At 41.1% G+C, this 27,832-nt stretch overlaps 1 protein-coding gene across 7 annotated transcripts in view; it reads left to right on the forward strand.

Annotated features, from left to right (window-relative positions):
* Nucleotides 1-27,832, forward strand: part of HIVEP1 (HIVEP zinc finger 1) — a 155,305-nt gene that overhangs the window by 57,574 nt on the left and 69,899 nt on the right. For all 7 annotated transcript variants that reach the window (XM_039231880.1, XM_039231883.1, XM_039231878.1 and 4 more), the window contains exon 3: nt 24,713-24,766. In XM_039231880.1, the coding sequence (XP_039087811.1) occupies nt 24,713-24,766 (54 nt within the window). The remainder of the gene's footprint in view (nt 1-24,712; nt 24,767-27,832) is intronic.

Below are 27,832 nucleotides of genomic sequence, written 5' to 3' on the forward strand. Positions count from 1 at the left end.
TGGTGGGTATATTTCAAATAAGGTAACATGTATATATCCAACATATATATAATACAAACACATACGTACATCATACATTAAATGCAGCTACATACACAAGCATATAAAATTATATGAACTATGATTTGATTGTTCAGGCTAATAACCTCAAACAATAATTTGAGTTTATTTTCCTAATACACAATTTAATGTCATCAGAAGATTTGATGATATATATTGTGTTATTCATTTAAAAATCAATTTAGGGAATTGCTTTCTGAGCATGTTGGCCAGTAATAAAAAGCTAACTCTTTTTTGAAAATTTTTTGTAATATGTGTGTGTATGTGTGTGTGTGTGTGTGTGTGTGTGTGTTTTTGAGAGAGACTGAGCATGAGCAGGGGAAGGGGCAGAGGGAGAGGGAGACACAGAATCCAAAGCAGGCTCCAGGCTCTGAGCTGTCAGCACAGAGCTCAACGTGGGGCTCAAACCCACAAACTGTGAGATCGTGACCTGAGCCAAAGCCAGACGCTTAACCTACTGAGCCACCCAGGCGCCCCAAAAGCTAACTCTTAAGTTCACGATTGACCATCACCTCTGCGGATCATGCGGTGGACCAGCTGTATATTTCTGCACTTCTTCACCATTTTGTACCTCTAGTGACCTAAATTACTCAGAAGTTAATACCTTTCACATTAAAAATTAAGGCATAGAATATTAGTAACTGGAAATAGTTGTATTTTATATATTTTCATCTCTATCTCTGTGAAACTGTGAAAGTTGGGCAATTTTTCTCATACAACTTCTTGAGCGGAAAGCTACTTTACGGTGGGATCATTTAGTCACAGCACAGAAAAGATAATAAGGACTGTTTAAAAGATGTAGCGGATCTTAACTTTGGACATTTTGTAAGGTTATTTTTCTTGGAGTCATCAAATTTGAATTCTTCCATGCTCTTGAGTAGCTTTCTACAGTGTCAAATGGTTAGGAGTGGCGGCATTTGTCGGATGCCAATGTCCAGATTATTGGGCAGTTCACCTGCTGTGTGTCCCGCTCTGTGCTTGGGACTCAGGCGGTTAGCACCCACCTGGCCTCTGCCTTTGTGGGCTGCTGGGCTAGTGAGGAGGCCATCACTCACAGTAAAATGAGCTGACTGCTACGGTGGGGACAGCAGAGAGGGGTCAGGTGTTACAGGAACGCCTACATATCAGTGGCCCCTAACTAGGTCCTGATGAACTACAAAATGCTAGGGTGTGTTTGGTTCATTTCAACTCTGATTCCCTCCTTACAGATGGCACCTGTAGTTGGTGAATAAACTTGTTAGACTTTGTCTGTTTTCACCTTCCTTCCCTCCCCTCTACCGCCTACGTAAAATTTTTCAAATCCTTTTACCTTCTGATTCTTGCTGCTGAGGGAATTACCCTTTGGCACAGATGCAAATTGGACTGTTTTGAGGTAGAAAAACAGACTTTTTACATGACCTCTGAATATTGTGACTAGCATGTTGAAGTGAGTAAGTTAAAGGGAAGTGTAAGAGATAGTGTGTTGCAACGTATGAGGGTTTGATTGCCATGTGGCAAATGTTAAAGTATGCCAGTTTGCAAAGAGGAAACTGACATGAAATACTTTGGAAACATGGAATAATACAGAGTTTGGGGATGAATACTGAAACAAAATATGAAAGCATGAATATACATTTAATATGTATACATATGGATAATGTATACATAATACATATGGAATATGTATACATATGGGTAATACGCATACATGTAGTATATGTATTTTTAAATTTTTTAAATGTTTATCCTTGAGAGATAGCATGAGTGGGGGAGGGGCAGAGAGAGAGAGAGGGAGAGACAGAATCCAAAGCAGGCTGCAGGCCCTGAGCTGTCAGCACAGAGCCTGATGAGGGGCTCTAGCTGGGGAACTACGAGACCATGACCTGAGCCGAAGTTGGACGCTTAACCAACTGAGACACCCAGGCACGCCTATTATATGTATTTTTTAAACATGTAAGTAAGCACTTACATACTTAGGGAATTGAGGCATTCTCAGTTTTTTGTTTTTGTTTTTTTGTTTTGTTTTGTTTTTTTGATCTGGCTATCCATGCTTATACATGTGCATGTATATAGCTTCATACATGCACGTACATTTAAATGAGTGAGTAATGCAGCTTCCTGCCCCTGTTCTGGTAAAGAACCTCTCACTCTGAGAGGTAGCCACTCTTAGTAATTTCTTTGTCACTTTTTCATAAACGTTTATGCCAACATGGCAACATCACTGCATAAAATATGCTGGTCTGAACCGCTGATGCTTTTTAAATTTGGGATTCTTTGGCTTCAGGAAGTCATCACCCAAATCCCCACAGTTATAAACTGAAATTGAAAGCAAAAGCCATGCTGGTAGGGAAACATCTACTGGTGAGCTGATGACTGATAAAATTTGGCTCCCCGCAGATCTCCTGCAGGATTTTAGGTTCTCATCTATTCCCATTCGGTCAATGTCTTTGTCAGTTTATTGCTGATCTTTAAAGTTTTCTCACTCATAATAGTATTATTCACAGAAGATATATATTTGAAATAGTATGAGAGGAAAGTACTTTCAATTTTCTCTAGTGACTAAACATGCCGAAACACAGACCAGAATCTATTAAAAATAAACATAAAGTCTAGACTCCTAATTCCAAATCTGTATGTCCAGCCTCAACCAGTCTATAGTGTTCTATTTAGCCTCCTTTCAAGTATCTATCCTGGAATAAGCCCTTATCCCCTCGGACTCTTGTTCCAAACTCATATCATGCGTGCAAATGGACTGCTTCCCTCTCTCCAATAAGCCACATCTGGTTCTTTTTTCATTTGTTCACTTGGTAAATGACCGGTGGATGCCTCAATGTTAGTAGAATGCTTGCTATGTCATATGTGCGTGTTGCTAGGTGTGGATAGATGTGGGGGAGATTGGGTCATTTGCCTCTATGACGCGCGGATTGGCACCCCCAGTCACCCTGCCAGCAAACCTGAACCTTCCATGTCATTTGAGACGCTCTGATGACTTTCCTGATATGTTACCTTCTCACCACGTTCTCCTTTCACCCTGCATACTTACTTTCTGCCCCGCCACACTACCTGCTCGCTGAGCCCCACACGTGGCATATTCCTGCTTTCTACATGTTCTTGCCTCCCAGAAGCTTGTTCACTTCCCCAGAATTTACATGAACTCATGCTTTGCCAGTAGATGTTAACAGGATGAAATAATTTGTAATCTATTTAAAAAGCACTTAAAAAAGAGAGGATGCGCTCAGTTTCTCGAAAGATTGCCATAGCTGATAATGTACTTGTTATTTGTAATGTGTACTAGAAATTAGGTTGGGAGCAAACCATCTATTTCAGTTTTGTGTTTTTTAAAAAAATGAATCATTTCAGGGGCGCCCGACTGGCTCAGTCGGTTCAGCATCTGACTCTTGGTTTCAGCTCAGGTCATGATCTCGCGGTTTGTCAGTTTGAGTGCTGCATCGGGCTTAGTGCTGATGGTGTGGAGCCTGCTTGGGATTTACTCTCTCTCCTCTGCACACACTTTCGCTCGCTCTCTGAAAATAAATACACTTAAATTAAAATATAATAAATCATTTTGTATTTTAAGACTTACTTGAAATAATATGAAATAGCTTGAAGATACTAAGATCAGAATTGGATGAGTTCATTATTTAGGGGATGACCTTGGGCTTGGGGGCATTTTCAGATGAGTAAATATTTTTATCATATATTTTACTTCTGTTTATATTATAAACCCTTTAAGACACTGTTTCTATCTTTGCTTTAATGGTCAATTGTCCTTAACAAATTAAGGAGGGAAAACCATAACCCACCTTCTGTCTTATAAATCAGGAGTTTGCAAATTGTTTTGGAAAAGGACCAGATAGTAAATATTTTAGGCTTTGTGGCCTCACACAGTACCCATCACATATTCTCCTTCTCCTCCCCAATTTTTTTTTAACACTTAAAATAATGCACACGCCTTACAGAAACTGAATGTGGTCTAGATATGACTTATGAGCCACAGTTTGCCGGCCCCTCCTGTAGATAACATGTTATCTGTTACCATTTCCCTTCCGTCTAAATCACCACTTTTAGCATTGCTAATAATATTAGTAACAGATTTTCTCAACCTTTGTTTAACAGCTGAAAGTCTTCATTTGCTTTCCTGTTTGCAGGATAAGTTTGCTAAACATCGTATTCTAGTTTGACATTGTTTTCTCTTCTGCATTTTAAGATCTGTTGCCGCTTCTCTCCCCCCCCCCCCCCCCCCCCCCCATATTCTGCAGGTGCACTGGGACTTGCCTTGTATCTTTCTGTTTGTGTTCATCCTCCTTGGAGTTCACTGAGCTTCTTGGATCTGTAGGTTGATGTGTTCAGTCAAATTTGGGAACCGTTCAGCCTTTACTGCTTCAGCTGTTCTTTCTTCCCAGTGCTCTCTCCTCTCCTTCTGGGACTTGAGTTACATACACATTACATTATTTGGTACTGTTCCATGGGGTGTTGAAACTATGTTATTTTTCAGTTTTTCCCCTCTTTCTGCTTCAGTTTGGATAATTAAAATTTTTAAAAATTTAATGTTTGTTTATTTTTGAAGGAGGGGAAGGGCAGAGAGACAAAGGGAGACACAGAATCCAAAGCAGGCTCCAGGCTCTGAGCTGTCAGCACAGAGCCCAACACGGGGCTTGAACTCACAAACTGTGAGATCATGATCTGAGCTGAAGTTGGACCTTAACTGACTGAGCCACCCAGACACCCCTGGATAATTTCTTTTGACTTATCTTCAAGTTCACTAATTTTTTCTTCTGTAGCCTTTCATCTGCTCTTAATACCATCTGGTGAATTTTTCCCCCCAGATGCTGTATTTTTCTTGATATTATTTCTGCTGTTTATTAGAATTTTTATATATATTCTGAAATTCCTCTACTATTCATTCTTTACAAGATTCACCTTCTTTTTTTCGACCTGTAACTTTTTTGGCATATATTATAGTTCCTTTAAATTCCTTGTCTGCTAATTACAACATCTTTGTCACTTGTAGGTCTGATTCTTTTTTCTGCCTTCTCTAAGTGTAACAATTTCATGATTCACATGCCTCCTAATTTTTATTGTATAGAGAGCGATGTGTGGATGCATTCTAGAGGTGGGGATTCCCTTATCTTCATCTGAAGATTGTTGAGTTTTGTACTGGCAGACAGTTAAATTACTATCAGGTCTTCTGAAATTTGTGGAGGCTTTTCAGAGTAGGTATGTTTCTTTTTTTTTAATTTTTAAGTTTATTTATTTATTTTGAGAGCAAGAGAGAGTATACATGCGGGAAGGAAGAGAGAGAGCGGGCACCATCAGCACAGAGCCCTACATAGGCCTTGAACCCATGAACATGAGATCATGACCAGAGCCGAAATCTAGAGTCAGTCTCAACCGACAGAGTCCCCCAGGTACCCCTCAGAGTAGGTCTGTTTCATTTGCCTCGAGTCTAGGATGTGATGTTAATCGTAAGGCATGGCCTACTGGGATTTCATTGGAAGTGAGTTCCAAATTTGGTTTCCTCTGTGTTGATGCTGATAGTTACTGCTCTGTAACTTTGCTCAGCTCTTTTGGCCCACCCTTGGGTTGCTTTCTCTTAGGTTCCTCAAAGTCTTACCCTCCATGCAAGCAGCTTAGGAGTCAGCCAAGGATTTGAGGGGCTTGTTCACAGACTCTAGGCTCTTCTCTGGGTCTCCCTCTCTTCTGGGATTTCCCTCTGCCCTCAGTGTCCAGCTCTTTGCAGCAGTTCCAACCTTGACCTGTGTCTCCCCAGCCCAGTGTGATGGCTGCCTTGTGCTCGAGCCACACCCTTCAGGGACTGGTGATTGCCCCTGGGGAACCGCCATTGAAACCTGGATCTTCCCTTGTTTGGTGCTTCCCCTTCCAGGGTCAGATCCTATCCGGTTTCTGCCTGCTTTTGGTCACTCTCCAGTACCTTTCTTTTCATTGTTTACTTAATATCTTGTGCACACTTTTATTGTATTGAAAAGAGAGTTAGTCCCATATAAGCCACTTTGCCGTCACCAGAAACCCTAAAGAAGTAGGTAATAAATTCTTGCTGTTAATGGAGGAGTTTTATAATATGAGTAAGATGGTTACCTAACGACTTAAGAGACTCCGCGAAGCTTCCCCGGTTGGCATGGTGGAGGTTTAAGATCATCCTTGGATCCCTTTTGGTCCCTGAGTTTGGTGTCCTAGGTTGACGGGCAGCTGGTTGTAGGTGAGAGGGGGGAGGGTCTTGGCATACGGCACTCCCCAGTGCACACTGTTGTACGCAAACGTAGATGGATTATGGGCTGAACATGCACTAGGAGAGCTTTGCTTCCTGTTCTTTCCCTTTTGCTTGTGGGAGGTTGTCACTTTTCACCCTATATTGTAGGTACTAATACAGTAATATGTTTTCCTCGGTTCATATATTTTCATCTCCACTAGAGCCTGGGCTCCAAAGGGAAGATACTGTATCTAGATCAAAGCTTAGCATAGGGTAGGTTCTAAGGATGAAATCAAATGTACTATGCCAAGCACAATGCCTCATGTACGGAGAACAGTGATGTTTTTCTTTTCTGTCTACTCTCCTCTGCTCTGTAGAGAGTTGTTAAATATAATAGGACTGGTAAATTAAGAAAAAGAACAGGTTATTTATTACAAGTACCTACTCTTCCCCCCCTCCCTTTTTATTTTCATGTGGTTACATAAGAATAGTTTGTACTAGTACGAGCTATCTTGTTACATTATGTGGGGAGAAATTTAACAACTGAAAAAATGAAGACATGTTTAGTATCACTGTGAAAATATACCTTTGCATTCTCACTTAGAAACCAAAAGAATAGTAACGGTGTAGATCAGATCTGTGTCAGCAGTTCCTAACCTGGGTGTAGGGTCTGTGTAGGTTGCTGCGGTCCCTGAGATTATATGGAAGAGTGTCTGTGTGTGTGTGTGCACACGCGCACATGTGTGTGTCACTGTCTAGCAGAGGCTACACAGTGGTCATAGGATTTTTTTTAGTAGAGACATTTTGAAATTTTATTGTATTTAAGTAGCTTTTTTAAAAAAAATTGAAAAAGTGATGGATCATTATTGGAGTAGGATGAAGATAGTCCAATTAAAAAAAAGGTGTCTAGTTCTTCCGTCGTTTCATTTTAAAAGTGCGTGTGTGCGCACGTGCATGCACGCACGTGTGTTTGTGTGTGTGTGTGTACACACAGAAAATAACTTGGAATCTGATATGCTAGTATACTAACAGGGGTCAATTTATGTAGTTGAAATACTGTTTTATTCTTGTACCATATATTTCTGTTTAAATTTCAGAACTTAACTACATCTCAGAAAAGACATTTAAAAATACAATGAAATAGGTCTTTGTTACCTGGACCCCTTTCCTCAGGGCTGGCTGTAAATACTAGCAGAAGTGACTTCTGTATCCTTCCATAACACACACACACACACACACACACACACACTCATTTTTATGTTGTCACACAAATGGAAGAATACCACATTCATTAACTTTGTATCTTAGAAAACTTTCCAGTCCTCAAATTCTTACCTTCCCCAGCCTCACCCAAAGGAATTACAAACCCTGGATATCCTGTTTCTAGAAATCTTTTTCTTTTCTTTTTGATATCCCTTTTAGCTTTGGTGTGTACAAAACTGACTCCTAGTGGTAGTTCAGAAACTATTTAATTTCCTCTCGGTTCTGATTATTCCTGGGGGCAGTGATCTTGCCTGAATGCCCCTTGTGTGCTGGGCCTATAGATGCTTTGCTTCATGTACTTAACACTGTTGTGTATCATTTCTTGCTTATGATTATTATCTGAACTATAATGCTATAACAGTACATTAATAACACTTTGGTAATCTTTTAGTGGTTTTTGTTTTTTAAATTGAGCATCTTTTATAAACTTTTGAATACAAATGATTATAAAATAGAATAGTATAATAAACCTCTTTAAAAAAATTTTTTTTAATGTTTTTATTTTATTTTTGAGAGAGAGAGAGAGAAACACAGAGCATGAACAGGGGAGGGGCAGAGAGAGAGAGAGAGAGACACAGAATCTGAAGCAGGCTGTCGGCCCAGAGCCTGATGCGGGACTCAAACTCACAGACCATGAGATCATGACCTGAGATGAAGTCAGATGCTTAACTGACTGAGCCACCCAGGCGCCCCCAACCTCTTCTTACCTATCATCCACCTTTGACAGTTAACAGCTGATAGCATGTTAGGTTTCACTGACTCCCTGAGCACCCCCCTGCCCCCACCCCATAATGTTTTCAAGTGGACCTCAGATGTATCATTTCATTAATATGCTTTTTCATATAAGCTCCAAAAGTTAAGTACTATTTTTTTTTCACAAATCACAGTACCTTTATAACGAAACAACCACAAAGAGTAATTTCTTAATATAATCAAATGTCCTGTCCGTGTTTAAATTTCCAGTTCTCTACAGTGTCATAATTTTTAAAAACATTTTGTTAGAATCAGGGCATTAATAATAAGGTCCACGTAGTTTATAGTTTGATATGTCTTTTTTGTCCTTTTGATTTCTCAGTACCCTTTCTAATTCTTTTATTCTTTGCAGGTTTGTTAGAGAAATTAGTTTCTTGGTTCCGTTAGAGTTTTCCTACCACTGGTTCTGTTTGTAAATGGTCAAATACATAAATAGGTTTCTTTAAAAAATGTTTCAACTGGGGCTCCTGGGTGGCTCAGTCAGTTAAATGTGTGACTCTTGATTTCAGCTCAGGTCATGATCTCAGGGTTATGAGATTGAGCCCCACGTTGGGCTCCATGCTGGGTGTGGAACCTATTTAAGATTCTCTCTCCCTCTGCCCTGCTCGTGCACTTGCTCTTTCTCTCCCTCGGCAATTAAATAAATAAATAAAAAAAATAGATTGTTTTAACAGATTTTCTTTAGATACCAGAATATAATTTGAACGTGCATTTGTTGTCCAGTTATGGCATTTATGACATTATTTTGTTTGAGTTACTAGTTAAATGCATGTTCCTAGATTTGAAATATGGAATATTCTTTGAAATGAAAATTCACAAGAAAATAAAAGACAAAATCAGATAAAATTATTTTAAAAAATTTTTAATGTTTATTTTTGAGAGAGAGAAAGAGTGTGAGCGGGGGAGGGGCAGAAAGAGAGAGAGAAACAGAATCAGAAGCAGGCTCCTGCCTCTGAGCTGTCAGCACAGAGTCCGATGCGGGGGCTCAAACTCATGAACCCTGAGATCATGACCTGAGCCGAAGTTGGACGCTCGACTGACTGAGCCACCCAGGCGCCCCAGATAAAATCACTTTAAATACAATCCCGAGGGGAGGCCATACCCATGCATTACATGATAAGTGTATTGTGTTTGCTAAATTTGTGGTAGGGGTACAAGCAAAAAAATAAAATAAATTCTTCTTTCTGTTTTCATTAGCGTGCAGTTAACTGCTCAATATCATAGAGTGAGGCCTTTCCAGGGTCTCTTCCGTGCAGCATAGATGCCTTGGAGTTTGTCTTTCCATAGCATTGATCTTGCTGAAGGGATGCCTGCTATGAAACAGTAGGCCAGGGCTTGAACCACTGCAACATGACTAGACTCATGGGGGTGGGGGGTGGGGCGAGTACATCCACGGCAGAAGGAGCCAGCACAGAGGTGGTCAGTCCGGTGGCAGGTAGCTGGGAAGACCGCAAGTCCTAGCTCTTCCCCAGATGGATGTATTTGCCGGCACGAAACCCAAATATCAAAGTATTCCTTACCCCAGACCGACGTTTCATCCAATTAGGGTGCTAGAGGAAATGGACTTCCTTGTCCAGTCTTGTGAGTCTCTAAATACTCTTCTTCTACCCGAAGGGACTATGGGCGGTTATTTCCAGCGTTGCTTTCCTTCTTCCCTCACATTTCTGGTCTTCGTTACCCCCTCCCCTCCCCAATTTTTTGTCCCACTCCTTAGAGAATATAGATTTCTTTGTATCTGACGTAACTGGAGATCACAAGGTGGAACAGTGGAACCAGAGATCTGAAATCTCAAACTTCTTTACCCCAGCCCGCAGTGTAATTGCCACTGTCCGGGGCACACTGTGAGTGGTGACCGTTTCCTGGTGAGGAAGGAGTGGTGAGGGGCTTCCGGTGAGAGGTGACGAGGCTGCCCCAGATGGGTCCCCAGGCGCAGAGGTGTGTGGCTCGCTGTGCTTAGTTTCTATGCTTTTGCCCTGGATAATAGCAATTGTATTGTTATTTATGAATTGTATTTAAGTCCTTCATTTTGTATTTAAGTCCTTCCTTCCTTCCTTCCTTCCTTCCTTCCTTCCTTCCTTCCTTCCTTCCTTCCTTCCTTCCTCTCTCCCTCCCCCAACCCTCTTTCTTTCAATAGAGCCCTCTAAAAAATTACAGGGAAAAACAGATGTGTTACTTGCTGACTAGGGATGAGGCAGATAGCCAGCCTGAAAAGCAGAAGAGTTCTTTTCAGACTCTGAGATCCATACCTCTTGGGTGTCTCTCAGCCATCTCTACATTTACATGCTTACCCCTGAACTTGGGGTGTGTGTGTGTGTGTGTGTATGTGTGTGTGTGTTTGTGTGTGTATGTGCACACGTGTGTGTGATATGTGTGCATGCATGCATGGAGGCATACACATGTGTATGTGCACGTGTGTGAATCTCTTACCGGGTCAGTAACTCAAGTTCAGTGGAACCTGGCATTTAGCATCTGAGGATAAGAACGCTCTGTCTTCATATCCCTTTCTCGCCTCATCATAGTTACCATGACTACCTCCTCCCATTCACGACATCAGAAATCATCAAATGGGAAGAGGAAACCAGTGTTGCCATACTCAGTAATAATATGGGAACCAAAACAGGCCATGTGTTTTAATGTGATGATTAGAAAACTGTATCATTGCCTGTCAATTTTAGCATCTTTATGCAGTAGCTTATTCTGTTTAAATAGTTTTTGTATTTTCAAACATAGATTTTTTTTCAGGTGGAAATTTGGTTCCTAGTTTAGGGCTCGTTTTGGTGATAAATAGATCTATATGTGATATAGTGCTTATTAAGGATGTGTGCTTTGGCTTTGCACCTTAGCAGTATATTTTCATTACACCGCCTTTCACTGCACCCCCTTAGCCATGCAGCACCCACGGAGCTTTACTTTACTTATCTTCTCTGGTCTCCCTACCCTCCCCGCGGCCCCCCCCCCGCAACTGACATCAGCAGCTCCCTTGGTAAGGCAGACGATGTTGCTCTCCATCCCTGTGGCTTGATATAAAATTGCTTCAAGGAGCCAGTTGATAAGACCTTCCCCCCACCCCCCAACTACTTGCATTTTGTACAATTTTGAATCTTGACCTGATAATATCTGTAATTTACAGAAGATTGATTTTCAGGTTTGGCTGCATATTAGAATCACCTGGGAAACTTCTGATGCTGATTTGATTGATACAGGGTGCAGCCTTCATATGAAGATTCTTAAATGACTCCAATAATAGGGAAGCAAAGCTTGAGTTCTGCTGTTTTAGGTGATGCATGAAGGAGCAGAAGCCAGAAGCTGGAAGGGTGGCACTCAGGGACCCGACCTTGCTTTGGCAGCCGTCTGAGGAAGGAGCTTGGATCCGACTTCACCTCCTCGGTGGAACTTCTCGTGGGTTCTGAGCCTGCGCGAGGTTTCAGGAATGAGACTCTGGGAGTTTGCTTTGCTTTTTGACTTTTTAGGAAATATGTGCTCAGCTCTAAAAACCAGTGGTCTTCCCAGCCCCCTCTAGGGGTAAAAAGGTATAATTACCCCACTATTGTAAGTATTTAGCTTATAGTGGCCTAATACCCTTCTCAGCACAGCTGATCCAGGCCAAGGAACTGTCAGCAAAGTGAAAACAGGTATACGTTATTAAGAGACAAAAAATAAAAACTGGAGATGGTTTAGTGGTAACATATGCCCTGTGTGTCTGTGCACATTTTGTTATTCCGTGGTTAGTTTGGTATTAAGATGATTTTCTTTTTTTTTTTTTTTTTTTAATATATATATATATTTTTTAATATTTTTTATTTATTTCTAAGAGAGAGAGAGAGAGACAGCGTGAGCAGGGGAGGGTCAGAGAGAGAGGGAGATACAGACTCTGAAATTGGCTCCAGGCTCTGAGCTGGCAGTCAGCACAGAGCCCGACGCGGGGCTTGAACCCACGAACCGCGAGATCATGACCTAAGCGAAAGTCGGACGCTTAACCGACTAAGCCACCCAGGCGCCCCTAAGATGATTTTCTTGTAGAAGAAACATCACATTTGGCTGATCCATAATTTTATTGATTTATCTAAAATATATTTTAAATGTTTATTTATATTTGAGAGAGAGACAGAGTGTGTGAGAGAGGGGCAGAGAGAGACAGAGACAGAATCTGAAGCAAACTCCAGGCTCTGAGCTGTGAGCTGACAGCACAGAGCCTGATGCAGGGCTCAAACCCACAAACCGTGAGATCATGACCTGAGCCGAAGTCAGACGCTTAAACCACTGAGCCACCCAGGTGCCCCAATCCATAATTTTAAAAGCATGTTGGGGGCGCCTGGGTGGCTCAGTCAGTTAAGCATCCAACTTCGGCTCAGGTCATGATCTCACAGTTTGTGGGTTCGAGCCCCGCATCAGGCTCTGTGCTGATGGCTCAGCCTGTTTCAGATTCTGTGTCTCCCTCTCTCTCTGCCCTTTCTCCACTCATTCTCTGTCTCTCAAAACTGAATAAATGCTAAAAAAGAAAAAAAAAAAGAAAAAAAAAAAGCATGTTGGAGCTTTAACTTTTGTCTTTGAACTATTTTAGTGCTCTCTCAGTGTCACAATGGAAACATGCTTTCTGAAGTATAAACGAACAATTTTGCAAAATATAAGAGTATACTTTCACACATGCGTAGAAGCGTAGCGAAGCGAGGCACTTCGCAGTTGGGATTTTATTGCGGTATATTTTGGTCCTGGTCTTCTTTGCTATCCCACCACTCATTACCACACTAGCTTAAGAGATTGCTCCTGTCCAGTTACCCTTTGTCTCTACCCTACTTTACCTGCAGCCACTCTGGATCTCTTTCAAGCCCTGAATCATGACCTCCAGCCACGTTTGTTGGCCTCAGACGCTCCCCTCCTGTCCCCTGCCTTTGCGTCTTCTGTCTTCTCCTTCCTGTGTTCCTCCCGAGCCGCTGTCCACTACTCCGTCTTGTGCATTTGGCTGATTGTACGAACCATCCTTCTAGCACCTTCATCTTTGTCCTTCCCCCTGGAAGAATCCAAATTTGGCATATTCCTTCTCCAGTTTTTCATCCAGGCTGCCAAACTTTGTTAAAGGATAAATAGCGCCGCTGTGCACATTGAGGCCATCAAATACTTGCGGGTTTCCACTCCGCAGATCCCTAGTTGGCGCTCCTCGGTGCTTTTATTTATCCTTAAAATCGGTCCTCTTCCGTTCCCGTCAATAATCTGTCTCACCTTTGCTGGCCCAGAAGGCCTGTTAGAGAAACACTAAGCTCCTTTATCTTCATAAGCCAGCTATGCTGTGCCTCTTATCTCAATAAAATCCGAGGCCATTGGATGTGCACTCCGTCAAACTCCTCCTTCCCATCAGTAGATTTTTCATCTGGCGTACCTTCTCCTCTCCTTCCCTCTGTCCTCAGAGGATGGACCTGGCTCTCTTCCCGTTCAAAACCAGCCTTCCTTCTAGACTCTGGATGCTGTTTTCCCCACCTTGTATCTATAAACATCTTTGAAAAACATACCGAACAACTTTCTCTGAACCCTGTGTTTCTCAGTGGCTCCCCAGTGCACTCACTTCTTCTCCCGAGTGTTTTTAAATACAGTTCTGTCCCATTCTCTTCTCGGCACCCCCCCCCCGTCCCATCGCTGCCTCATCCCTCTGCCCCCTAGCCTCCCGTCTCACCTCCTGCTTTGCGAAGCATCACCAGGGCCTCCTAATTGCTCAGTCCAGTGGAAGCTTTTCAGTCTTTATGGATTGTGTCACCTACCGATTTGACAGTGAAACACTGCTCTCCTGACCTCTGTGACTAAAAATTATTTCTGGTTCTAATTTTTTAAGCCCTTCCTTTTGTTTCGTTTTGGCCTCTTTCTTGGGTTTCCCTTTCTTCTGCCTACTCCTTAACAGTTGGAGCTGCCTCTTGATATACCACAATTCTTAACTGGAGAGTAGGTGGCCCATTAAAATGCTTTGTCAAAGCTTTTAAAATTTATGTAGTCTGGGGCCACCATTGCGGTGGTTATTGGCCCAGTGGGTCCTCTTTCCAGAAGCCTAGAGTCTAATGGTTTTATAATACTCTGTCATATGGTGGAAGTACCGTATTTACTTGACCATTTCTCAACTATTCACTCAACAGATATTTCTTGAACACCTACAGGCTCTGTGGATGACTTAGTTCCTCCTAGTAGGAAAAGCTCGGTGATGAATGGCCTTTGCTCCACTCCTTTTATGGTCTCAGTCTAGATTTCCAGTAGTTTAATCACGATTTTAAGGATGAGTGGGTTTTCAAAGATCTTACTACCTATGGCCCAATCACTTCACAGAGTAGTTATGTTTTCACCTCCACCAACTCTGCGGTACAGTTTTAACGACTAGATACAGAAGACGGCAGTTTCCGGGGTGCCTGGGTGGCTTAGTCGGTTAAGCGTACGACTTTCGCTTAGGTCATGATCTCGCGGTTCGTGGGTTCGAGCCCCGTGTCGGGCTCTGTGCTGACTGCCAGCACAGAGCCTGGAGCCTGTTTCAGTCTGTGACTCCCTCTCTCTCTAAAACACCCCAAAACACACAATATCTCTCTCTCTCTCACCTAGAAATAAATAAAAATATTAAAAAAAAAAAAAAAGAAGAAGAAGAAGACGGCAGTTTCCAAAGCCTGTATCCCTAGACCGGCTCTCTCCAGGCTTTCTTCCAAACTGCTTTGAGCTCCTAACACACTGTCTTGTTTCTTTCTTGCCTTTGCACCCCCCATCACGCTCCCCTACCTGAATGCCCTCATCTCTCCGTGATGAGATCACTCATCTTCTGTTTATATTCAGCCTGTGTATTTCATCCATGGAGGTGTATCAGGAGTCTTCCCATTACCAAGACGGCCACATTTCCCTGTTCTGTGTCCCCTTAGCTCCCTGTGGATAGAGTCACACTGTTCTCCGTGAAGAGGGACTGCTTGTTTACTTCTGTAGGTTCCTGCACGTAGAATCGCTCGTCTTAGGCTGGCTCACAGGAGCTAATATATTCTGAATTGGATGAATCCGGTTGTAATGATGTTGTAGAAATCATCTCAGAAAATCTGGCAGTGATGAACGCTGCTCTGGGGGATGAGGGCACCGTGCTGTGGGTGCAGACCAGTTGTAGGAGACTGGGTCAGGGAAGGCTTCCTCAAGGAAGTGAGAACGTGATTAGTGGTCAGTGTCTTTGTTTTAGGGTGCTTATTAGAATAATACTTGGTTTATATGGTGAAGTCTATAATTTTCCGTTTATTGTTGGAGGGTTTTTTAGTTTGTAGGGGTTTTTTTTGTTTTGTTTTTTACACAATTGATAGATGTGATTTAGTCAAGTGCATTCTGGATATTATTTACCTTTTCCCAACTCCCTTGTCCTGTTGCTGTTAGAAGTTATAATGACATGCTTCCTAGTGCTGAAATACCTTTGGATACTTATGTACACCCCACTTGAACGTGGGTTTCTAAACTTTGAATATACTTCTTTTAAAAAAATTATTAATTAAAAAATTTTTAAGTGATCTCTGTGCCCCAGTGTGGGGTTAAAACTGACGAACCCAAGATCAAGAATCATACGCTCTACCTACTGAGTCAGCCAGGTGCCCTTGTACTTCTTGATTAGATTGGTTTTTAAATTATTACTTATTTTTATTTTTTAATGCACATCCAAGTTAGTTAGCATACAGTGCAGTAATGATTTCAGGAGTAGAATCCAGTGATTTATCCCATACATTTAATACCCAGTGCTCATCCCAACAAGTGTCTTTCTCAATACCCCTTGACCATTTAGCCCATCCCCCAACTCCCAACCCCTCCAGTAACCCTCAGTTTGTTTTCTGTATTTAAGAGTCTCTTATGTTTTGTCCTCCTCCCTGTTTTTGTATTATTTTTGCTTCCCTTCCTTTGTCTTCATCTGTTTTGTATCTTAAATTCCACGAGTGAAGTCATACGATCTATGTCTTTCTTTGACTAATTTCGCTTAGCATAGTAGCTTCTAGTTCCATCCACATTGTTGCAAATGGCAAGATTTCTTTCTTTTTGATTCCCAAGTAGTACTCCATTATATATATATACACCACATCTTCTTTATCCATTCATCCATCAGTGGACATTTGGGCTCTTTCTATACTTTGGCTCTTGTCTGTAGCGCTGCTGTAAACATTGGGATGCATATATCCATTCAAAACAGCACACCTATATCCTCTGCACTACCTAGTAGTGCAACTGCTGGGTCATAGAATAGTTCTATTTTTTACTTTTTGAGGAATCTCCATACTATTTTCCAGAGTGGCTGCACCAGTTTGCATTCCCACGAGCAGTGTAAAAGAGTTCCCCTTTCTCTGCATCCTCACCAACATCTGTCATTGCCTGAGTTGTTAAATTTAGCCATTTGGACTGGTGTGAGGTGGTACCTCAGTGTGGTTTCGATTTTTATTTCGCTGATGATGAGTGACGTTGAGCATCTTTTTTTGTGTCTGTTGGCCATCTGGATGTCTTCTTTGAAGAAGTGTCTGTTCATGTCTTTTGCCCATTTGTTCACTGGATTATTTGGGTTTTTTTGGGTGTTGAGTTTGACAAGTTCTTTGTAGATTTTGGCTACTAACCCTTTATCTGATATCTCATTTCCAAATATCTTCTCGCATTCTGTTGGTTGCCTTTTAGTTGTGATTGCTTCCTTCACTGTGCAGAAGCTTTTTATCCTGTTGAGGTCCCAATAGTTCATATTTGCTTTTTTTTTTTTTAACAGACTTTATTTTTTTTTTTAATGTTTTATTTTATTTTTGAGAGAGAGAGAGAGACAGCATGAGGAGGGGAGGGTCAGAGAGAGAGGGAGACACAGAATCCAAAGACAGGCTCCAGGCTCTGAGCTAGCCATCAGCACAGAGCCCGACGCGGGGCTCAAACCCACGAATCGTGAGATCATGACCTGAGCCGAAGTCGGACGCTTAACCAACTGAGCCACCCAGGTGCCCCAGTTCATATTTGCTTTTATTTCCCTTGCTTCTAGAGACATGTTGAATAAAAAGTTGCTGTGGCACGGGTCAGAGAGGTTTTTTGCTTGTATTTGCTTCTAGAATTTTGATGGCATCCTGTATTACATTTAGGCCTTTTATCCATTTTGAGTCTATTTTTGTGTGTGGTGTAAGGAAGTGGTCCAGGTTCATTCTTCTGCATTGTTGCTGTCCAGTTTTACCAAACACCATTGGCTGAAGAGACTGTCTTTATTCCAGTGGATATTCTTTCCTGCTTTGTCAAAGATGAGTTGGACATACATTTGTATGGCCCATTTCTCGGTTCTCTGTTCTGTTCCAAGGATTATTTTTTTAAATGTGTATTTATTATTTTGAGACAGAGACAGAGCATGGCTGGGGGAGGGACAGAAAGAGAGGGAGACAGAATATGAAGCAGGACGCGGGGCTCACACTCAGAGACTGCGAGATCATGACCTGAGCCAAAGTCGGATGCTAAACTGACTGAGCCACCCAGGCGCCCCTTGATATAGATTGTTAAATCCATACTCATATGTTAAACTTGTCTGTAGTGTTGATTTCTCTTCCCCTTTGGTGACATTGATGTCAGGGTCATACCACCTTTATAAAATGATTGAGAACAGCTTTTGTGTTATCCTGTGCTCTGAAACTGTTTAGGAAATGCTTTACAGAATTGGAAAGAATTTGGTAACAAAACCATCTGGGCCTGGAACCTTAAAACAAGGTAATTCTTTGTTATTCTCTGGTGACTTTCTTCGTTCCTTCCATAGTTATTCCGGGATCAAGTTGAGTAATTTCATGCTCTCTGGAACCTTTTTTTCTTTTTTTTTTCTTTTTTTACATTTATTTATTTTTGAGACACAGAGAGAGACAGAGCACAAGTGGGGGAAGGGCAGAGAGAGAGGGAGACACAGAATCCGAAGCGGGCTCCAGGCTCTGAGCTGTCAGCACAGAACCTGATGTGGGGCCCAAACTCAGAAACCTTGAGATCATGACCTGAGCTGAAATCGGACACTTAACTGACTGAGCCACCCACACGCCCCTCTGGAACCTTTTACTAATCAATCACAGTTTTCAAATTCATTAGCAGAGAGTTGAGTCTTGGATTTTTTCCCCTATTTCCTTCAGGTGGTATTTTCCAATTTGAAGTATTACTGGTGTAGATAATCATTTTCAGCATTACTGTACAGTGTCATTTTCCTGAAAGACACGGGTCCACAGGTACAGAGATGTGTAATTACAGGTTAAAATGTGTGACTTATCAATGTGGCGTTCCTTAGCTGATTTAGTAGTGAATGCCGGGGACAAGTGTCATTTAAAAGAGCATAATTTAGGGGGCACCTGGGTGGCTCAGTCAGACTCCTGATTTTAGCTCAGGTCACGAGATCAAGCCCTGTATCAGGCTTGGCATGGACAGCACGAAGCCTGCTTGGGATTCTCTCTCCGTGTCTCTCTGCCCTTCCCTGGCTCTTTCTCTCCCTCTCAAAATAAATAAATAACCATTAAGAAAATTAAAAGCTTGTATGGGTATTAGGTGCATTTTTAACATTACATCATTGTCTATATTTAGTCTTACTGAAATAGCTCTAGCAGTTAACAGTAAGAGTAAGGAGCTCGTGCTGACGGGTAATGAGGGGACGTAGGAGTTATGCTTATTTAGTAGTAAAAATAGTACAGCCGCATATGGTGATCCTTTTTCAATCAGATGGTTTCTCTTTCAGTAAATAGAGGTGCCTTTTACAGTTCATTAGGATCTACTTCATACAATTTTACTATTAGCCTTTCTGCTTTGTGCTTTTAGAGCCAAGGGAAGAGGGAGAGTCTGTGGAGTTAGAGCCGGGGTCATAGGTGCCGATCCAAAAAGAGGGAGAGAAGGACGAGCTAGTAAAATGAAGGTTGAAATCATCTGCCGTTGATCAAATAGAGAAAGAAAGAGTTGACTCAAGTGTTTTCACTGTACGCATGTGGCTTCCGAAATGTCGAAATCGTTTGTGACGTTAAAGAGGATACAATGCTGGGTTCTTCAGTGAAACCACCCAATGCCTGTTGTAACCCTGTGTGCTGGATCCCTGTTCCTCTTCCTCAGAACGCACCAGTGCCCCTGTAGCCTGGCAGCTACTGTCACATTCCTCCAATCAGTAATCACGCAGGTCCCTCTTACTGTCATTATTGCTGGTGATCATGAGACGGGTCGCCACAGAGGGCCCGGGTTCCACATGCAAGGTTTGGTGGTGGCACAGAGAAGGAGTGACAGGCTGCGAATGAGGGTGTTAAGAGAAGGTGACATTCTTGAAAGGGTGCCATGCAGGGAAGGGCTGGGGTGGCTCTGACGGGGCTGCCCGTGGGCGCGGCTGACACTGGAGGGAAAACCGCGCTGGGGCTGGGGGTGAGGCCGACGAGGACTTGTAAGTTACCAACACAGCGGAGCCCGGGCTTTACGTTTACCTTCAAACTGATGGTGAAGTGATTGTTTAAAGGGTGTGATCATCGATAAGCCCCCCCAGGAAAGCCTGTCAGTTTGGTTTGGTTTGTTTTCCTGTCTCCAGCCCTTCCTCTTGTACCTGACCCGGGGTGGACGTTCACCACGACGAAAACACAGCTTTCGTTGAATCAAACCCTAACGACTTTGTGTGTTGGTCCCCAAAGCTGGGATGTCCTGCCTCCTGAGGCTCTTGAGGGGTGCTGTTCAGGACCCCCCATCCCTGGCCTCCTGCGCTTCACCACAGGGTGGAAATGGTCAAGAGTAGGAACTTACCATGAAGATTGCTTTATTGATGTAAGTGATTTAGTTTAATTATTCAGTCTTCTCCCCAGAGCCCTAAAAGAAAGGTAATTTTTTTTAAAGTTTATTTATTTATTTTGAGAGAGAGAGAGTGAGCAGACGAGAGGAAGAGAGAGAGAAAGAGAGAGAGAGAGAGAATCCTAGGCAGGCTTACTACTGTGACACAGGGCCCAATCCCATGAACCCTGAGATCAGGACCTGAGCCAAAATCAAAAGTTGGATACTCAACCGACTGAGCCCCCCAGGCACCCCAAGAAAGGTTGTTTCTTTTTTTTTCTTATTTTTTTAAATATTTATTTATTTTTGGGAGAGACAGAGAGTGAGTGGTGGAGGGTCATAGAGAGAGGGAGACATAGAATCTGAAGCAGCCTTCAGGCTCTGAGCTGTCAGCACAGAGCCCGACATGGCACTCAAAACTGTGAGATCATGACCTGAGCCCAAGTCAGATGCTTAACTGACTGAGCCACCCAGGCACCCCAAGAAAGGTCGTTTCTTAAGGGCTCTGGGACTTGGTTTTTGGTTTTGGTTTTGGTTTTGTTTTGTTTTGTTTTTGGCTCTGTGGTTTCAGATTATCTTTCACAAATAAAGAGCTGTTTTTCCTTTCATTATTTATGGATGATGGAAATAAAATGTTTTTACATGGTCTGCTTGTACAAATGTTTTTAAATATGTAAGGCATCATACAGAATTGTTCATAATCTTTACCATGAACAATTTCTGTGCTCTGTTGGGGAAGAAACTCTGTAAAGAGTTGTAAATTTTCAATAGTTGCAGAACCAAAAAGTGACTTAGATCATTAGGAGCTCCTCCCGTGTCCTGGCCTGCTACTCATTCAGCCACGGGCCCCCCTGGATCTTAGAAAAGATTCTGGATCCATCCATGTTGCAGGGGTCTTTACCAAGTGACAGCTCCTCCAAATACATTTAGTACAAATTGAATTAATTAGAAATACATCTTAAATACACTAAAAACTCATTACGGTAAGAATGGACTACTCACATTAGATTGGCCAACACGGTGTGACTGTTCATTCTACGTACATTATCTATTTTGATTCTTTTTTTTTTTAATGTTTTATTTATTTTTGAGAGAGAGAGAGAGAGAGACAGCATGAGCAGGGGAGAGTCAGAGAGAGACAGGGAGGTACAGAATCTGAAGCAGGCTCCAGGCTCTGAGCTAGCTGTCAGCACAGCCCCGACACGGGGCTCGAACCCATGAACTATGAGATCATGACCTGAGCTGAAGTTGGACACTTAACCGACTGAGCCACCCAGGCGCCCCTCTATTTTTATTCTTAAACAACAGCAACAGAGAAACTACAGTTTGTTTCTCCATGTGTGTTTCTTTGTGAGGTTGTTACCTCAGGTAATAGTGACGTTGGGGAGGGCACGATGGAAGAGGTCTCTGAATCCTAGATCCCCTTCTAAAGATCACACCCCCAACCCACCCCGCCCCCCCCAATCAAGGCTTACAGTGAAGTTGTATATTATTGCTGGGCAGTGTTACCCTTGGTAAAAGGAAAAGGGTAAAAAATACAAAGTAAAAAAGATATGTAGGGAACTACTCTTTATATCAGGTTCCAAATCCAGCAGGGGCTGTAAGATCAATGTAGCTGGCTGGGCAAGGCATCATTTTTCATTTTTAATAGGAAAAGATGAAGATGGAGTGTGGGCAAGTCTGTTTCTGAATTATGTATACGCATAATCGTGCACATGTGTAATTGGTTGAAATGTAAAAACATTTATTGGTCTGAGTCATAGTGAAAAAATGATAAATACGGCTTTAAATATCAGTAAATTGCCTTGTATGAACCAGTTAAGAGCATGCAATGTGTGTGCCATTTCTCTGTGATTTTGGAGTATCTCTGAAATATATTTTATCAGAAGAATCATAAAGTGTAGGTTAAATATAAACAGGACTTTCTCTAAAAATTGAAGCAAAGGCTTTTAATACTGACTCTTACAAGCTCTCTAAATGAAAATTGTATTTACCTTTTGAACTAGAGCTTTAGGTAAAAGTGTTTAAGTAGATGCGTATACCTGACAAAGTAAATGTCCTAAATCTGCTGATTTATGCATGGTTATTATCAAGAGAAAAAGGCAACTTAATTGAAAATTTAACAACAAAAACCAGTGTTCTATGATCCCATGTAAATTGAGGTCATTTTTCTAAGAACTTGTTATGGGAAAGTGCAAACAGCAGTTGGCCAGACCTCGGTGTACCAAATAGCACTATTCTTAAATATGTGTTAAATCATGAGTTTTTGTTGCTTTGAGCCACAATCGATTCTGTTAATAAAATGTTGTTTTATTATATAATGCCAAATTATGTGTGCACAAACTCTTAAACACAGTCGTTACTGCCAGGATATATATAATATGTATGTACGTATTTGTGGTTCTTAAGTTTGGAGGAACTGCTGGCGTAGAAGTAACAGTGTATTTTCCTTTTTATGTTTCTCAGGAACCTTATATTTAAATTCTGTGATTTGTTTCTTTCCATCTTGAAGGCATACAGCGTACTTTGTGTATTTTATTTTTTTTATATAATTTTTTTTTATTTGTTTCTAGGAGAGAGAGAGAGAGAGAGAGACAGCGTGAGCAGGGGAGGGTCAGAGAGAGAGGGAGATACAGACTCTGAAATAGGCTCCAGGCTCTGAGCTGTCAGTCAGCACAGAGCCCGACGCGGGGCTCGAACCCACGAACCGTGAGATCATGACCTACGCGAAAGTCGGATGCTTAACCGACTAAGCCACCCAGGCGCCCCGTGTATCTTATTTTTTAAAAAGTGGCCTCTGTCCTTTTGCTACTTATAAAAACCTATGTAGATTTCATCCATGCATTTGGTATTTTTCTCTCTGAAATAAAATGACTGCTGATGCAAGGTCCATGGTTTTTTGTTTGTTTGTTTGTTTTTTTAGGACCATTTCCAATTCACTTGTTATTCCATGAGAAACAACTAAAACCTGTAAATAAGAGAAATTGTAATATTTCTGTAGGTTACCTCTCCTCGTAAATCTTATGCTGGATCCAGTAATTAGCAAATACTAGGATATTGCTGTGGGGATACATTTATCAGGATGAAAATTTATTCTTGACTAATGCTGATAGTCCGTGTCTAATAGTTCAGGGTAGCTCGACTCCATTTTCTCTGCCGCTCCCACTCTGCTTTTGTTTTGTAGGCTGCGTGGATCACTGTGCAGTTAGAAGAAGTTTGATCAATAAATTGAAGGTTCTCTGAATTTCTGGCTTTCTCCACAAGGTTAATGGGAGAAGAAGCAGGTGGTTCAAAGGGCCCCTGTGGTGGGCATCTGTGTCTTTTTTTGTTTGGAAGAGGAAACATTTTGGAAGTTCATCTTCCGTGGCAAGTTGTGGTAGGAGTAGCTTTGGAGATGATTTTGGGAACTGGTGGTGGATGCCAGAAGGCACAAATGGCTGAAGTACCAGTATTTTGAAAATATGTAAATGATACTTCTTCCATGGACTAACTAAAATATCATGTGATTATTGGTACTGTATTCACTTCAGTACAAAAAGGTACCCTGGGAATTTTGTAACTTCTACCATGGTAAGGAGTATTTACACCCCCGTATTAAAGCTGGAGTTATTGTCATAATCATCAAGTAAGTACATCGTTATAAAATTTAATTTTTTTCTTTAATGTTTATTTTTGAGAGAGAGGCAATGTGTGCGTGTGGAGGAGGGGCAGAGAGAGAGACAGAAAGAGGGAGAGAAAAATCCCAAGCAAGCTTGGGAACTGCCAGCACCAAACTGGACACAGGGCTCGACCTCATGAACTGTGAGACCATGATGTGAGCCCAAGTCTGACACTTAACTGAGCCACCCAAGCGCCCCTACATTAATTGTTAACCAACGGAGGACATATGCTTTTTTACCCACTTGCGCTCAGAGCCTTAGATCTCAGAACTACAGGCTCTGGGCCCACGCTCGCCTCCCTCTCCTGTCTGCTCCGGGGCAGCCCTCCCAAGCGACTCGTCAGTTACTGCTTGTGGGTTACACCTGATCTTTCGGAACTGGCTCCTGTGTAGCAGTTCTGGGGTCATTGCTTTGATAGAGTGGCTCTCTGATGCAGTCAGCTCCCCGCACACTTCATGAATAACAGTCCTGGTACCCAGGGTCCCGCATGCTTCGGGAAAGGTTGTCCTGGTACCAAGGCTTGGCGAGAGGGAAGGGTATTCCGCTACTCTCCTGCCCCTCCTTTCATTCATTACCCGGTTCTTCCTCTCGTTCTCCCATGTTTGGCATAGGTTTTAGGCCATCCGTGAACTTTGTTTAGACTTGTTTCTAAGCTAGCAGGCATTTGTTCTCTGTCTCTAATAAAATCGCTGTTGGGCATGTATGTGTCTTTATAAGGAAAGCTTTATTTTTAGGTATTTATTACGCACCTAAATGTTTATTAAGTATCATTCAGTATTTAAAATGCACCAATGAATTGCATTATGAAAACGTTAATTGATTGGAGCTGGTCCTTGTGACAAAGACGTGATTGAAATTATGTATTCCAGTTTTAAAATAAGGGAATATATCATTGTTTTAACAGTTTGCACATATTTATGAATTCATTCTGTAAATATTTATTACTATGTATGAGGCTCCTTGTGTAAGTAGTGTGTTTGTCTTACTACATTCTTATTTGTATATGATGAATTGATTTGTAAAATCTCTTTGTTTTTCTTAGATAAAATTGAAGAAGCACAAAAAGAACTTAATGGGGCAGAAGTGTCAAAAAAAGGTAAATTAAAATCAACCCAATGTATACTGGATTCTTCTCAGAGATTGCTATATAGATACCTAGAATTGCAGCCTCACTAAATCCATCAGTATAAATATATCACAAAATTAGAAATCACCTTAGATTGATGGATACCCAAAAGTATATGAACTTTGCTTCCTGAAATGCTTTAGCTACATAGCATATTCTGTAACTGTTTCCTAGAAATTAAGATATTGCTGGTAGGGTTATGAGAGATCGTTGTAGCTCTTTTTGAAGTCCTATTTATGAGACTGTCCCATAGCAATAAAAGTACCAATATAATGAATATCGATGGCTGTGTTTCAACATATCTGTGCCTATCTATGTGTGTTCTTGTGATGCAGTTTTTTTTTTTTTTTTGGTAATGACAGAAGCCTAAGCTAGATAAAATAATATGAATGCTAGTCAGGGGGAAGAATGGTTGAATCAATTGTAATACATTGATATTTGGGGGGATATTATGAACCTTTTCAAGAAATGTTAATTTTTTCAATTGATGGTGGTGCTTTATTGCTGAATGAGGAAAATGAAATTGCACTGTAGCCTGTAAAATATCTCAGTTTGTAAGTTCAATCAGATGACAAACACATACACGCATACAAATTTATACACATTTCTGTGCAGATGATTATACAGGATTGGACAAAGTTTGCAAGGACTATATACAAATATGTGTACAAAGGTAGAAGAAGGTGCTGAGGAAGCTTAGCTTTTCTTTCTGTAGCTTTATGGTTTTTATTAGCTATAATGGTTGTAATTTTATATAAAAAATTTAAAGGCATAAATTGGTTTTCATCGTAGAAAACCGACTGATCACTTTTCCAGATAATATGAAAAATACATTTAATATAAAACCGCCTGTGGAGAGGGGAAGACAATGAGGTGGATAGTCTTCCAACACTGTGTGCTGAGTAAAACTGATTAAAAGGATATAATTAACGTTCCCTTTAAAACATTTATATTTTGTGACTTATTATTTCTTTGTCCTTATTATATCTTCTAATTATACTGGGCTATTTTTTGTTTTGTTTTAATGTTTTTTAATTTCTGAGAGAGGGATAGAGACAGAACATGAGCAGGAGAGGGGCAGAGAGAGAGGGAGACACAGAATCTGAAGCAGGCTCCAGGCTCTGAGCTGTCAGCACAGAGCCCGACGTGGGGCTTGAACCCACGAACTGTGAGATCATGACCTGAGCCGAAGTCAGAACGCTCAACTGACTGAGCCACCCAGGCGCCCCTATAGTGGACTATTTTGACAGTAATTTAGCCATATATGATTCCAATGGAAAGTCTTTTTTTTTTTTTTTTATTTAGTCTATTTAGGTTCCTGGGTAAGTATCTTGAGTAGAAATAATTCTGGCTATCCAGGTTTTCCATCCCTTGGACCAACCTGTGAACCTCCAAGATGGTTTGGGGTTGGTCTGAATAGTTATGCTGTGATGTGCTGCAGCCATGAAGTGTCTCTCCATTTTCTTCTTCCCCCACCCCCTTCTTTCATGCAGTCTGGAAGGTGTATAACAAACAGGCTCCTTCAATGACATTCTTGCAGAGAAGCCTAGAAAGAACAGAGAAATCACTATAGCTGTGCAGTCCTTTCGATGGTAGACTAAAGATCCCTTCCCCCATTGCTGTAGACATAAAGCACCTAAGACATGCAGGCCGCGGGTGCTGTCTCCATCTAGTAATGGTGCAGAGCTGCTGCAAGGAGAAAAAGAAATGTGTGCTTGTTTTCCATTTCCTTCCTTCTTACTCCAGTGGCAAAGAATGTTAAGAACAGTGAACTAGATGCCTGTAGGAAGGAGGAAGCAGAACAAAGGTTCTAGAAAAAGAAATTGGATAACGAGGTTCAGAATAATCTTGTGGGCTACAGTTGGCAGGCTACACTTATTTAAGACCTGGGATGAATACCAAGCGAGCATTGTTCTGTGCAGTTCACCACCTAGAATTGCTACTTGGCTTTTAGTTTTACATACACATTCGGGGCAAATTAAAAATAAAATAGTTTTTCTCTCAAATATAATTAGGGAATAATATCAGTTTGTCTTTAACAATACGAGATAAAATCTTTGAGTAGCAAAAGGATTGAGATTTCTCAACTCTTTGCTTGCTGAGCTGCACTTCTTCCTTCGAATAATATGCTGTAAAAATGTGTTACTTTTATTAGGATGAGTCATCTAGGGCAGATCACCTTTTTGTTATTTTTTTCAGCAGACTTGGTTTCTCTCGGAAAGTTTGACTTGTTTCTTCTACATCTGGCTATTTTTCTACAATGCTTATAGTTCTAAGGCTTTTTCTCCATTGAAGATACTACAGTGCTTTATTGTTCTTTCTCCTCCTTTCCTTCGTCTTCTTCTTTTTTTTTAATCATTAGGACAAGTAACTAATTTGAATCTAGCATTCATGGCAAGCCCTTAAAAAACCCACAAGAAAAGCCCACCTTGCTCTTTGTTAGGTCTTTATTGTTTTCTAACATTTTAAGAAAAGATTAATTTGTTTAGTGTAATATGGTGGCAAAGAAAGTGACTTTGCCCATTATGCACCAATAAAATAAAGAAGGGCACTAACTTATGTTAATGTGTTTCTTTTATTCTTTGTAGAGAGAAAGAATAAAGGAATGAAACTTAGATGACTTTGATTTATTTTAATTATAATCAGTTTGGGGATAAATATAACATGTCACATTCACAAAATTCTCCATAATGTCATTATAGTCTTCCTTACAGTGCTCTTTATTTGTTCTTAACACCCATCATACTTGACACTATTCCTAAAATTATTGCATGGGATTTAAATAAAATAGTGAATGTCACAGATGTGGGAATAGAATATGTATAAAATAAACTAGGAAACTAGGAAGAAATAAATCAGTTTATCAGGAGAGCTTTCTTTCATAGTCTATCTTTTGTATAGGTTTTAATTTTAATACTTAGTTTTAAATTTTTACCATATAACATTTGACATATCTAAGTTAATGTATATAAGGTATCATAAATTTATATTTTTTAATGTTTATTTTTGAGAGAGAGTGAAAGCATGGGAGGGGGA

The sequence above is a fragment of the Hyaena hyaena genome, unplaced genomic scaffold (assembly GCF_003009895.1).
Source record: "Hyaena hyaena isolate Hyena2069 unplaced genomic scaffold, ASM300989v1 scaffold_60, whole genome shotgun sequence".
Classification (NCBI taxonomy): Eukaryota; Metazoa; Chordata; class Mammalia; order Carnivora; family Hyaenidae; genus Hyaena; species Hyaena hyaena.